This window comes from Drosophila obscura, unplaced genomic scaffold (assembly GCF_018151105.1).
Source record: "Drosophila obscura isolate BZ-5 IFL unplaced genomic scaffold, ASM1815110v1 contig_73, whole genome shotgun sequence".
In the NCBI taxonomy this organism is placed as follows: Eukaryota; Metazoa; Arthropoda; class Insecta; order Diptera; family Drosophilidae; genus Drosophila; species Drosophila obscura.
Window position 1 is genome coordinate 8,135,084 of NW_024542865.1, and position 14,156 is coordinate 8,149,239.

At 50.3% G+C, this 14,156-nt stretch overlaps 2 protein-coding genes across 2 annotated transcripts in view; one reads left to right on the forward strand and one right to left on the reverse strand.

Moving 5' to 3' along the window:
• Window positions 1-745: 745 nt before the first annotated feature.
• LOC111082269 (octopamine receptor) overlaps window positions 746-14,156 on the reverse strand; it is a 36,362-nt gene continuing 22,951 nt past the window's right edge. The window contains exons 3-6 of the mRNA XM_041595524.1: window positions 6,805-7,005; window positions 6,401-6,725; window positions 1,458-1,772; window positions 746-1,386 (exon numbers count right to left, since the gene is read on the reverse strand). Coding sequence (XP_041451458.1) covers window positions 960-1,386; window positions 1,458-1,772; window positions 6,401-6,725; window positions 6,805-7,005 — 1,268 coding nt within the window. The 3' untranslated portion in view covers window positions 746-959. The remainder of the gene's footprint in view (window positions 1,387-1,457; window positions 1,773-6,400; window positions 6,726-6,804; window positions 7,006-14,156) is intronic.
• Window positions 2,481-4,352, forward strand: LOC111082270 (probable cytochrome P450 308a1). Its single transcript, XM_022378452.2, has 4 exons — window positions 2,481-2,680; window positions 2,762-3,304; window positions 3,378-3,854; window positions 3,924-4,352. Exons 1-4 carry the CDS (start codon window positions 2,496-2,498, stop codon window positions 4,198-4,200), a joined length of 1,482 nt encoding a protein of 493 aa, XP_022234144.2. The 5' UTR covers window positions 2,481-2,495; the 3' UTR covers window positions 4,201-4,352.

The window sequence follows — 14,156 nt, forward strand, 5'->3', positions numbered from 1 at the left end:
TGAGTGGGTGTGTGTCTGTGTTTATTACATTTAATGTATTACTTTCAGCTACAATATCCAACTACTTACATTTGAATTCGATATTAATTAATTTTGTAATTTTGTTGTTCCTTTTTTTGTTTGTTTGGTTTTTCCCGATGATTGACCATAGCGATGGGTCATCCCATCCCAACTGTGATTTATCTATGCATGCATCTAAATGTATTTGTTTTTGTGTGTTTATGTTTATGTTTACCCTGTAGTATCAGCCTCACCCTCAGTGGGTGTGCTGTAGGTTGTAGTTTGTAGTTTGCAGTTTGTGTTGCATGTCAAATGCATTTCAAATGAAACCTGGCCTGTGCGTGACAATAGGTAAAACGGGGAGGGGGGGGGAAAGCGGCATTTATCTTTTATGTGGTGGCTAAGTAGAATAATTAAACAACGCTGTTTTATGTATTCCCCCTTTTGGGCCCCGTATTTGCTTTGGGTATTGATTGTTGATTGATTGATTGCACAGCTACACACACATAGAAAATACACCACTAATGGAATGTATAGGAAAACGTGTAGCAGGTGTACGCTGCTGCTGCTGCTGAGTTTAAGTCTAACAATTCACATTTAACAACTCGAATGATAGTAACTCTAGATTCACATTTAAAAACATTAATTAATTACATACATACGGGTGTGGGGTGGGGTGGGGTTGGGGGGGGCACACCTATAGGTAGGTGCCACTTTGCCACTGGACACCAACTAGAATCCACCTATCCACGCACATTCACAACGCCTGAGAGTCGTTGACAACCACAGTTTTAGTTTTAGTTTTAGTTTCAGTTTTCGTTCACATTTTCATTGCATCATCACATATTGTTTGTTGCCTGTACAGGGTGGGGGGAGGGGGGAGCGAGCTCCTACAGCGACTCTGTCTCCATCACCTTTACTGGGCGCCGCTGCGACTCCCTGCGACGACTCCCTGCGGCTCAGAGCCGCGGACTCTCCAGTATGGTGTGGGTGGACATGACCGAGTTGGCCAGCGCAATCGAGTTGCCGGCCACGGACAGATTGGTTTCGTTCTTGGAACGACGCCGCCAGAAGCAGAGCCGGCCCCCCCTCTCGCACATTCGCACCTTGAAGGTGTCCACGAAGGCGCGTCGGAAGCTGGCGTTCATGAAGCAGTAGGTGATCGGGTTGCAGCAGCTCGAGGAGTAGGCCAACAGTTGCAGAAAGCTGATGGCCGTGTAGTCCACATACTCGTACACCACCGGCCCAATCAGCATTGTCATCGTGTTGATCACGTACAGTGGCGTCCAGCAGATGAAGAACTCCAGCACCAGCACGAAGAGCATCTTCACCACCCGCTTCTTGCTCTCCAGGCTCTTGCTCTCGTTCGAGCGGCGTGGCACGATGCTAAAGATTTTTAGTAAATGGAATGTTAGTTAATGCAGAATGCATCCCCAGTGGGGGGGAGCAGGACTTACCTTCGCAGGCCCGCTTCTGTGATGCGCAGGCTGGGCTGTGACAGGGATTTGCGGCGGGACTCCTTATCACTGCCCATGCCCATGCAAGCCTGCTGGTGCTGCTGTTGGTGTTGCAGCTGATGCCGCAGCCGTTGGGCCCGACTGCAGCAGTCGCTGCCGCTGCCGCCGCCGCCACTCCCATTGATCGGCGGCAGCTGGTTGTTGTGCTGTTGTTGCCGCAGTGACTTGACGGATGCACTGCGCATGCAGTAGAGATGCCTGCGCCCCTCACAGGAGCCGCCAAGGAGCTTCCGCTTGCTGCCGCCATGGGTATAACTGTCCGCTGCGTAACAGAAATAGAGAGCAACAGAGTCTGTAGAGTTTACAGAGCCATACACAGCACATATAACAGAGCCAATAACAGCACAACTAACAGAGCCAATAACAGCACAAGTAACAGAGTCAATAACAGAGCCAATATGAGCACAACTAACAGAGCCAATAACAGCACAAAACCACAGCCAATAACAGCACTTATAACAGAGCCAATAACAGCACAAATAAAATATCCAAAAACTGCACAAATAACAGAGCCAATAACAGCACAAATAACAGAGCCAATAACAGCACAAATAATCGATCTCATTTTATTCCGTGCCCAAAGTCTCGCTCGAGAAATACGCAACATTTTCATTATAAATTCATATTCATTGTAATCAAAACAAATATTAAAAAATAATACTCAAAACAAGACTAATCTCATTCACACACATGGCAGCTAGCTGCAATTGTTCCGAGAACTTTTCTTTATCATGTGTACATAGCTTTTGTGCATCAATCACAGACAGCACTTAAAGAACGAATAGTATATAAACGATGGTAGCATGCATCTAACTACCCAATGAAGGGGGAAAGTATTCCAGCACGCAAGCAAAGCAAAATGGGCAGACACTGAACATGCAACATGCAACCCGCATCGTTGCAGTGATGCAGTCACGTATAAGCACTTCGAGTCTCGTTCTGAGCGTTCATTCCCAACTGAAATCTGGAGTCGTTGCGATGCTGCTGCTACTGATTCTGCTACTGCTTTTCGCTGTGGCCTCCTTGTGGCGACTGTCCTGGTCAAACAGCCACTGGCGGCGACGCGGTGTGTCCGGCCCACAAGGCTGCGCGCTGCTGGGCAACATGGCAAGCTTCGCCCTGGGGCAGCGCTCATACGGCGAGGTCTACGAACAAATATACAGGTGAGCAGCAGCGATGACAAGTGCCTCAAGCCACAAGCCACAAGCCCCAAGTCTAAGCTGCAATCTGCAATCTGCAATCAGAGATAATCCCGACCTGCGCTACGTCGGCTTCTATCGCCTGTTCAATGAGCCTGCCCTGCTGGTGCGGGATCAGCGGCTGCTGCGCGAAATCCTCGTCGGAAACAGCTTTGCGTACTGTGCGGACAACGTTGTCAATGTGGACGCCCGACGCGATGTCCTTGCCAGCTGCAACCCGTTTATAGCCAGCGGCGATCGCTGGCGCACACTGCGCGCTGATCTAGTGTCCCTGTTCACCCCCAGCCGTTTGCGACAGACGCTGCCCCACGTGACTGCGGCTTGCCACCAGCTGCAGCAGTTCGTGGAGCGACGTCTGAGCTGCGAGCGTTTCGAGGCGAAGGCGCTGGCCACCCGCTACACGCTGCAGGTGATTGCCTCGGCCGTTTTTGGCCTGGATGCCCATTGCCTGTGCCCGGACGAGGATCAGGAGAAGGGCAGCCAGTGGCTGCAGTGGCTGGTGCCGCTCTTTCAGCCGAGTGCGTGGAGCCTGCCCGAGACCATAGCACTGCTGCACTCGTCCCGCCTCGCGTACATCCTGCAACATCGGTGGGTAAGGACGGGGGACGCAGTCAGGGGAACCACACTCAAAGCTCAATGTTCTGCGCCTTCAACATTCCAGCTACGTGCCCCTCTCCCTGCAGCACTGGCTGTGTGATCTGGTGCGGGCCAGGGCCGGGTGCGGAGCAAACAACTTTCTGCACTGGCTGGGGGAGAAGCAGGGCGAGGAAGTCTTGGCGGGACACGCCACCACCCTGCTGCTCGAGGGATACGAGACCTCGGCCATGCTCCTCGCCTTCGCCCTCTACGAGCTGTCGCTCAACGCGTCCGCCCAGAGTCGTGTGCAGGCGGAGCTGGCGGAGGTGGCACAGCGGCACGGGGGTCTTCTCTTGGGGCACGCTGCCCTGGCGGAGCTCAGGTATGCGGAAGCCGCGCTCCTGGAAACACTGCGCCTGCACCCGGCCATGCAGGCACTCCAGAAGCGCTGCACCCAATCCTTTACACTGCCAGCACAGAGGTCGGACAAGGATGGAAGCCGTGGAAGCCTGCAAGTAGCCTTGGGCACGGTCTTGGTGCTCCCCGTCCAAGCCATACATCTGTACGTCTCGATCTCTCTCTTCCACTGTGAATACTTGTTCAAAATTCGTTCCCTCTTTCGTTATGCCAGCGACCCGAACCTCTATGCCGATCCGCTTAAGTTCCAGCCGGAGCGCTTCATGGACACCTCTCCGTTGGGCTGCCGTTTTCTAGGCTTCGGGGCCGGACCCCGCATGTGCCCGGGCATGCGGCTGGGACTGGCCCAGGCGAAGGCGGCTCTGGTTACCCTGCTCCGTGACTACTCCGTGCATCTTGCAGACCAGCGCCAGGCTCCAGTGCAGGTTTCGCCGCTCACCTTCCTCACGGCCAGCAAGCACGGCATTTGGCTGCAGCTACGAAAGCGCTAGACGCCGTTTACTTGCTTATTTCTGTTCTACCTGCGACGCAATTACCCTTAGTCTCTTTCTCTGTCTCACCCACACTCAGCATTGCCAAGGGACCAAAAAGCTCAACGTGCGCTCGCGCTCGCGCTCTCATTATCTTGCTTCTTGATCCTCTCTGAGCGAGGCTGACAGCCTCGCTCTCTCTCTCTCTCTCTCTCTCTCTCACGCACGCAATAAACAGACGTCGAGTGCAACTGTAAATCGATCAAGGTGAGGAGACACAAAAGAAGGCGAGAAATGCAAATACACTGAGAACAATTCCATGCATGGGTGTGCACTGAGAGAATATAATCATGATCCGAAATATATTTAAATCTTTTGGATATCATTGGGGGGCTTAATTAGGCTGCAATGGAATAATGGATCGTTAAATTGCAATCACTTTGAGTACAGCCCCAGTTTGTGTGGGGACTGAAACTTCCACTGACGCCATCCACGCCCAGTGGGAAGGGGGGCACAAATGAGTTTTTAGCGGCCTCTAAAGCACGTTGTGCGGCTCTAATTATATGGCGCTAGGATATGCAAATTGACAGCACGGAGCCCCCACCCCTGCCCCCAGGAAGCGCCGATGCACATCCCGCCTCCCGGGACGGTGTTGGGCTCGTGCCAATTTACGGCACGAAAATGTCAAGGCAGGGGCAGTGGCAGTGGCAGTGGCAGAGGCAGAGGCAGTGGTCGTAGACGAAGCAGAACAGTTTAAAAATTTAATCAAATTTATTGTCAGTTGCCGTTTGCCATTTGCCATTCGAGAGTCGGTGGCGGCAAGTATGTGAAAATGTTCCTCCCAACATTTTGGATGCTCTTAACGAGCGCTTAAATGCTGTCTCGTGCATAATTTACGGCACTTAACTTGACCCTTTTTATTTGGGTCGGCAGCGGAGGCCAGGCCGGGTGCGATGGCCGCTTCTCCTGGTCCTGAGGAGGTCAACCATCTGCAGCAGGATACGAGTACGAGGAAATGAATCACTTGAGGCAGCAGCAGCAGCAGCAGCACCCCAAGCGACTGTCCTGTGTCTCATGTGCTGCGATAATTCATTCTAATTCCCTGGGTGGAGTCAGGCCAAGTAAGGTCCTATGCTAATGCGCAATTTCCATTTTGCAAGCCCCTCCCCCGGGCTCTGGTTGTTACCTATTTGGCCAGCCAGCATACAGAGAGATGTTATCGAGCCTAGTCGGCTATTCCTGAAGGACTCAACATGGCAGCGAACCGAACCCCTTCATGCAAATGAGATCCTGTGGGACGGCCGCTGCCATCACGTACACACAGAGAGCACGAACTTGGCTGCTTGGATGTGTGTGTGTGTGTGTGTGTGTGTGGATGCCATCCAAGCCCTTGCATCTCCAAGATGTTCATTGGACAGTTGCACAGGAGTAACATTTGATGATGATCAAAAAGCAACAAGTCTGCTCCGAAATTTCTCCAGAGAATCGTTCGCTGAAATCTCAGGAGCTTAACTCAAACGTCTGCGTCGGCGAGGCATTCACATCAATTCACAGTGTGCACTCATAATACACGATACACGTCACGTCCCGTCAAGTCAGTTCCAATTCAATGTATGTACATACCACCTTCGGTTCGGTACTCAACTTGGCTGAATAAATTATAGTAGATGGAAAGTGTGTTGGCTTGGATTGGAGACATTAAAGCCGAGGAATTAGATGAATTGATTTGCTTCGGAATGGGTTCTTTTCCCAAGCACAATCACCGGATTATGCTTATTTGCAGAGTGCGACACCCAGCCCTGGCAGCCCCCTCCCCCCATCATCATTGGAGAGGGGGCAGCAGCGCTCTTTAATCTGTCAAAGTGAATGCAAATGAATGTCAAAATGCTCTCGCATTGTTGGCAACGCGGCGACACGGTTAGAAATTTTCGCCTCGACACTTCAGCAGCCTCTCTCCCTCTCTGGCTCTCTCTCTCTCTCATCACACCCATCGCGTTATGGCCGCCTTGGGCTTCCACTCTCGTGATGTGATGGGGTGGGGGGGGGAACGCATTTCGTGCGTGGCCAACTTTGCATGTAAATTGTGTGAGTCGGGGCAGAGTGGTGGAAGAGAGAGGCTGTCGTTCGACTGGCAGCATCCTGTCGGGAACAGTCCCCGCTAGTCCCCGTCCCCACGTGCTGCAATCTTTGAACACTTTTGCCACCCGTAGAGCGCTGTCACTCACCGTAGAAGTACTGGGGAGTGCCGAACTGCTGCTGCTGCTGCTGCATCCCTGCTTCCAGAGACTGGCTGTGGCTGCCATTGGAGCGCCTCTGGCTGCTGCTGGCCTGGCCGGCACCGGGGCCGGGCACTTCAGGCCCGCTGCTGCCAAAGTTCATGGCCCGCTCGTTCCGCATGCTCACGTAGAGAGTGCGGGTGATGAACAGATAGGTGAAGCTCAGCGCCAGCAGGGGCAGGACGAGCAGGGCCAGGTCCAGGAATAGGTTGTAGGCCCGCTCGTAGTTCAGGCTGTCGGCGGGCCACTGCTCGCGGCACTTGCGGAGCCCTGAAAGAAAAGCCCCCCCCCCCAGATTAGTTCTCGGATCTTGTTCTGGCTGTAGCTCGGGCGCTCGGGCGGCACTCACCTTGGCGACTGGTCGGCATCAGCTGGCTGAAGACTGCTATGGGGGTCATGCAGAGCAGGCTGCCCAGCCAGATGATGGCAATTATCTTGTTGGCGTGGTTGATCGTTTGCCAAGTGCGCGACCTCAGCGGATGGCAGATGGCGTAGTAGCGCTCGCAGGAAATGGCCACCAATGTCCACGAGGAGACGGCCACGGAGGCGGCTGCAAAGCAAACCAAACCAAAGAAAAGAAAATTACTTGAGCGTGAAACTTTATTATTGGTACGTAAAATCAGTTGCCTACCCCCTCGAATAATTATTTATCTGTTTTTATGGTTGTCTCCCACAGTCTCCCGCTGCAAAGTTTTAACTTTTATGGCTCTCATTTTCGGGATATTGATGGCATGGCACCCCACCCCACCCCACCCCGGCCTACGTTTATTTCCCTCCCTCCCATAAAGTTTTATACGCCGAATATTTGGCAATTGTCACGCTTGGCCTGGGCCCTCGAACCACCAACCACGGAGCCTCGAACGCCTTTCAACGCAAATGGCAAAATAATTAAAATGTTAATGTCCTTTTTCGGTTTCGACTTGCCCTCCAAACTGTTTCCTTGTTTCGCCCCAGTGGATGCCGATGCGGATGGTGCGGATGATGGGCTCTGCTGTGATACCTAAGGCGGCGCATGCCGGCGGCTTTTCTAATGAACCCACGGAAGGAGGCAAGGCATTTAATCAAAGTGCCAACTGCTGTCGCAATGGCATGGTCCCCAGTCCCAGTCCCATTGCCATTCCCATTTCGAGCTTTAAGCAAAAGTGATTCCCGCCAGTGCGAACGAGTGTCCCCAATGCTAATCCGCGTACCAGCAGCAGCAGCAGCAGCAGCAGCAGCAGTCCCTCCCAGTCCGCTGCGAGCTACAGGAGCATAATAAAAGCCAACCAAACGCATAGCTCTGCGAATGGGTTTTGTTGGGGGGGGGGGGTGGGTAGCTGAGGAGATGATGAAACAGGCCAAGCTCATTAACCAAATTAAATTTAGCTCTGTCGCAAACCGCTTGGCTGCGGGTCCACCGGCACAGCACGGACAGCGGCACGGACAGCGGCCGGCGTACCCTTTACGCAGAGTCCGAAACAAAAATGGAAATTGTATGGAAATTTTTTGAAAATAGAATCTAGACCCGAAGCGTGAGCGTCAGCGAAGGGTAACATAAAATGAATGAAGCAAATCAAGGCATGGGAAATTGGAAAACTCGATGGCTCGAGCCATAAACACAAGTACGAGGGTATTACATGTATGTGTGTGTGTGTGGGGGTTTTCCTGATGGAATGAAAGCCAAATAAGAGTCGAAAGCTAACTAATTTTTGGCTAAATTATCCTGCCAATACGCCCACATAAATCGCAAAAGTTGCTGTTTATCTGCCAAAAATTTCTCTCTTTCCACTTTCCCGATTTTTAATTTAATTTTAATTTTTTTGTCTGCTCTGTTGTCGCAGTCCTAAAAATAGACAAAAACACCAGAGGAGGAGAGGAACATGTCAGCTGCTAAGGACTCCAGGACTCCCCCTACTAGGAAGCAGCTTTGCCGGAGCTTTGATTGTCAAATTGAGGTGCCTATGCTGCCCTGGTGTATCGGGCTTTGTGGATTTATATTCCCAATTGCGACCAGGCAGGCTCAGTGGATTCAGGTTCAGGTTCAGGTTCAGGTACTCAGGTGTTCAAATCCATCTCGGGTCAGCTAACCACAATGGGCCCCAGCTTTTGGTTTCCCTTGCGGTTGTTCGTGGGCAGACTTTCAGTCCGTTCGGTCCGGTCCATTCCATTCCAATCCCATGCTCAATGAACAAACTTCAAATGGTTTCTTCATGCAGAAACAAATGTATGTATGAATTTGCTTCCTTTTGGCTTCAGGCAGGTTCAATATCGAATTGCAAAATTGCCGAAAATGCAGTGCTCCGGTAACTCTAACAATTATGTTCTATTGTTGCCTACACGTGTGGATGAGCCAGGCAGCCAGGCAGCCGGGTTGGTTGGGGGCCCTGTCTCTGTCCGGCTCTTTGTAATTGTATCTTTCATAATGCATTTTATTGTTTGCTGCTCTGGCTCACCCGCAGGCAATCCAAGCTGCAAGCTGCACATGCAAATTTCTTCTCTTTGACATTATTAATGCTGCCAGCAATCCCATATCCAATCAAATGGACAGGCCGCACCCACGCCAATGCCTAAAAATCCAGTCGCCCACTGCTCAGTCGCCCAGGCCTCAGGGTACACAAAATGAAATTCTTTCACATATTTCTGGCTTCTTATTGTGCTGAGCTGTCGGTCAGAGCGCCAGCCCAGCGATGAATCCCGTTTTGCTGTGCTATGCAATTTGTCGGGCTTCAGCAGCAGCAGGAGCTGACTGACTGCTCCTGCTCCTGCTCCTGTTGCTGTTTGTTTTTGATCTGCATCAAATATTCGCACTCTCGACCTTCGCCCGAGTCAAAGTCAATTTTCCAACTCGAAAGTTGCATCTAATTTAGCCAGAAACCCCAAAGTATAACGGTGAGCCAGCGACGCCAGAGATGTGCACCCAAAACGGATAGGGGATTGGATTTCCGGCAGGAGCAGGAGCAGGAGCGTCAAGTTCGTGCGGAAGCTGCCAGGCAGGGGTCTGTCTGCCCGCCCGATGGAGAGCTGCAAACTCACTTTGCTGAACGATTGCTTGTGCAAATTGTGCCTCGGGCGACAGGGAATACAGCTGCTGACCGACCGACCCAGCAAGAAGTTTCTGAACCACATCTGCATCAAAGTTGCCCCACTGACAATTTAGAAAAATAAATAAGATAGACCATCGAGTGCGGTCAGTCCAAGGAGTGCCTGGCCTGGCCTTGCCTGGCCTGAATAGAGCCCACGACACAAACTGGACAGGACAGGACAGGACAGGACAGGCCAGGACAGGAGAGGCTGTGCTACTCTCTTTTATTGCTCTTATTGGTGCCGTGCCCCGATGCCGAGCTCCAAGTAGTAATTTGAGTGGCAATTAAAATGGGGCCCGACTGTAGCCTGAATTTGTTGCCCATTCTGCCATTGCACTCTGCATCGAAACCAGAAGCTCAATATGAGCGCATTTCTATTCTGACAAAAAAAGCAGGAGGTACATATGTAATTAAAATGGTTCAATTTCTCTCGATTGCAATTGATTATAGTTGGATTGCAATGCATTTAGAAAGTAATATGGCTTAAATATTCAATTGCGATGTGCAGGAAGTGAGTGCTGGAACAGAACTCTTTCAAGGGGAGCAAGAGAGCGACAGATCGACAGATTGAGAGCGCCATAGCGAAGGCGAACGAAAGAATGCTGCGATACGAAGACGCAAGAGAGCGGCTGCATAGCCTGCTGCCGTGCTGGATCATACATATGTATACTGGGATGTATGAGCATATACTCTCATATGCTGAGAGAGAGCGCAATATGCTCACAAATATATGCTGCACAGTTGCCGTTACTTTACAATTCCTCGCTCGACTTAAGAGCAAAACGAAAAGGAACGTTGTGAGTTGCTTCTGTTGCCGCGCCTCAACTTATGAGCTTATGATTTATTTGGAATTTTATAATATTTTATCTGCTTACATTTTTTTTTCTACATCCGTCATCAACATCTACATCTAAAATGTGGATTCTATATCTACTCCGCCAAAGGGCTAAGAGAGTCCGGCATATTGTGTGAGCGAAGGAGAGAATGAGTAGCGAGGGGCTGGGGTAAGCAACTGATTATGAATTTCTTCATTCTGGCTATGACAATAATCCGATCTAAACAAGATTCGGCAATCTGTTAGATATGGTCATTCTCTACGTGACTGCATTTTCCTTTTTCTGGTATCTTTAAAACTGTGGATGCCACATTTGTGGGGGCGAACAGACATGGCAATTTTTACTCGGCTTTTGATGCTGATCAAGAATATATACTTTATGGGGTCGGAAATGTTTCCTTCTGTGCGTTGCACACATCCACCTTGACTACAAATCTAATTCTAATATACCCCTTAACTCTTCGAGTACGGCTATAAATATGGGATTACAGTGGGCAGTGCAAATGACAAATAATAATTGGGATTTAATAGACTCTACTGCTGCACTACTGACTATGTTTCATGGAGTTCCCAACTAATATTTGGCTGCGTAACCAAAAAATGCATATTTAATATTGTCTGGGCATGGGGAATATTTTGGCATATGGATTATAAGTGCATTAGATGGTGTTTGCCAGCTTACAGCTGGGCAAAGAGAGGACATAGGGAGTGGAGTGGAGTGGAGTGCAGTGTAGAGGAGAGGAGAGGCGAAGCGTGTGGGCAAATATGCCACCGCAGTGCGTGTTTTGGCTGCAGCATCATTTGCGTGCGAGTATCAACATTTGTAATTGCCTGCCATATGTTTGTGTTCGTTTTTATGAGCCGAGACTCCTTCTCGTGCTGGGTCGTGGGTAGTTTAAAGAGTTGCCGCTGGCCTCTGGGACTGGAGCTGACATGGTTGGAAAAACCCTTTTGCCGCTTTCATTTTGATAGCAAATATTTGACGAGCGCCCAGTCCAGGACTGTGTTTAAATAGTAACTTCGGGTAGGTGCTGGGGGTGGGGGCGTATGGATCGCAAAAAGCAATCCACTTGGATGCAGATACCAGCGCCACGCAGCCCAGCATAAATACATAATGTAATTTATTTGCAAAAACTGCCATACAACAGCTTCATAAATTATTGTTATCAAATATGAAATGACTTTAAGTGTTCGAAATTGCAAATCGATTTCATCCATTGCCCATTGCCCATTGCCACTCTCCAGCCCAATCCAATCCAAACCAAACCAAACCAAAATGTGAATGCGAAATATGGAATCTAAATCTAAATCCAATCCCATATTCTTCTCCCTCTCTCTCCATTCCGCCCTCTGGTCGTTGTTTTTGATTTAGCGCCCGTTTGCCGCTCAATGACAATGAGTCCATATGTCCTACTCGCACTGCCAAATGGCACTTCCCCGTCCCCGTCCCCGTTCCCGTCCCAGTCGCTCTACCCCTGCCAGAGGTACATAGCTGCCGGCCATAACTGAAAGTGGATTTTTATGGACTAGTCAAAATGTTTGGCGCTGCTTTTCCCTTGGCCTCCCCCTGTGCCCGCCCTGTGCGTGGCTGAGTCTCCAATAAAAATAATTCCAAATTTCAGACAACAATAAAAAATGGCTGGCAAAAGTTTGGCCTGTCGACGCACGACCCAAGATTGAAATGAAATGAAATGAGCACCAAAAAAAAAAAAACAGACAGAGCAAGAAAACTAAGCTCGAACTCAATTCAGCCTCATTTCTCTCCATAAAAAGTTGAGGGAGGGCTGGGCTGACGTCTACGACTGATATTTGCTCTGTGCCTTCTGTGCCCCATAAAGACCAAGCAGCAGGCGGACAGGACAATCAATCACTCCACTCGGAGGCTCTGAGGCTCTGAGGCTCTGATGCACTTCCTAAGCCCATAAACAATGGGGGGGGGGGGGGCCTACTCTCATGACTGTGGGGAAATTCGAACACATTCTGTACCGCTTGTACCCTCCACGCCTTCCATTCCCCTTTCCGCAAATTTTTTTTTTTTTTTTTTGCTGAACTTTGCCGGAATTGTGAAATTATATAAAAAAAATTGAGCTCCATTGTTTTTGTTTGCGTATTAATACAGAATGTTACTGCTAACCGAGTGGAGAGCCCCCTGCCCGTGCCACCAACCCCACCCCCCTGGGGCAGTCAAGGGACATCCATCGATTGGGCGTGGCATCGTTATTCTATTTCATTTTATTTTATTTCATTTAATTTTCTATGTGTTCTATGTGTGTGCCTTTGCTGCATCGACATAAAAGAGCCATAAGCGGAATGAAGACCCTCAATTGGAATGAATTTGTATGGAAGAATTGTAAAACACAGCAAATTAAAATGTCTTACACAGCTATTGGCAGCAGATCCAGCACGGAAACGAAGAGCAGAGAACAGAGATGGAGATGAGGGGGAAGGGCAGCAGTGAAAGATGTGGGGGGGCGAAGCATGGGAAGACACTGAGCACTGAGCTCCAAAGTACACGCAGAGCTCCGGAAAATGTGATGTGATTTAAGCACAGTGTTTAAGGCAAATTTACGGGGAGTAAACCTGCAAAGAGCAGTCAAAGGGCTCTCAGCTCTAAGCTGAATGGGGGTAAATAAAGGGGTCACTGGCCAGCCCCAGTCCTCTAGCGATAAACGTTCGAATCGTCCATTACACATGCACCCCGGGGGTAAGCGGTGGCTCCGTACAAAGCTTTCAGCAAAATTTCATTCCGTATGCATTGCAATGCAAGCAAAGAGGCACGGCAGGGAGTTCATGGAGCTACCACCCCCCAACACCCACCGCCCACTGTTGACACGTTTATGTCGCTCCATTTGCCGGACAGTCAAATGGTCGTTGTACGGGGCCAAGTTGTCCTGTGACACCTGCAGACAGCAGATATCAGAGTCGGCACAATCACAGTCACAGAGTGTTGCCCGGTCCGTCAAGACTTGGCACAGATTTCGTTCTTGGAAAAAGCCAATCAGGAATTTCCTGTCGTCGAGGGCGCTCGCTCCACAAGTGCGCCGTGTGCCAAGGGGTGCCAAGGGTTGCCAAGGGGCATTCTATCCTTTGCCCAAGTGAGTGTTTGGCCACGCAATAAGAGCGCCGTAGTCAGCCCATTTTTGAGCTGTTTCGCAGGGTCGGCACTCCGCACTATATATATATATATATGTATATACAGTGCTTATCAAAGCTCCGAGAGTGCAATCATGTTTTTGCTGAAAAACTTTTTGCTAAAGAAACCCCAGTGCCGCCCTCCCTGTCCTGCTGCCCCTCTTAAACAAAGTCTTATCCTTGGCCTGTTCGGTCAATGCAAACTATAAACAAGCTTTTGTTGGGAACGGGAAACGGGCACGGGGGGGGGGGCACGGGGGGCCTGGTAGCTGCATCGTTGAACAGAAGTCAATGGCGTGCTCATCGTCGTGGCTGGCTACTTAGGCACGGAATAATTGTTACCATGACGCTGTCCACTCGGCGGACACTCTTCAGCGGACACTCATCAGCACTCATCCATCTCTCGCCCCAAAGGCAGGCCACCGTCATGGCCATCGGCCATCACAGACATTGGGGGACGGACGGACGGACGCACTTTGAAATTATGTCCGGGGCAAAAACATTTTTTTTTTCTGCTTGCAATAAATTGCAAAACAAAATGAGAGACGGGGGCGGACAAGGCGGGAAGGCACTTGACCATTATGCGGTGAAACCCACGCACCCTGCCACAATAACAGTTTGACAGCTACTGGGGCGCGTGTGGCGTAGGCGAGGACTGTGGCAGGTGCATTC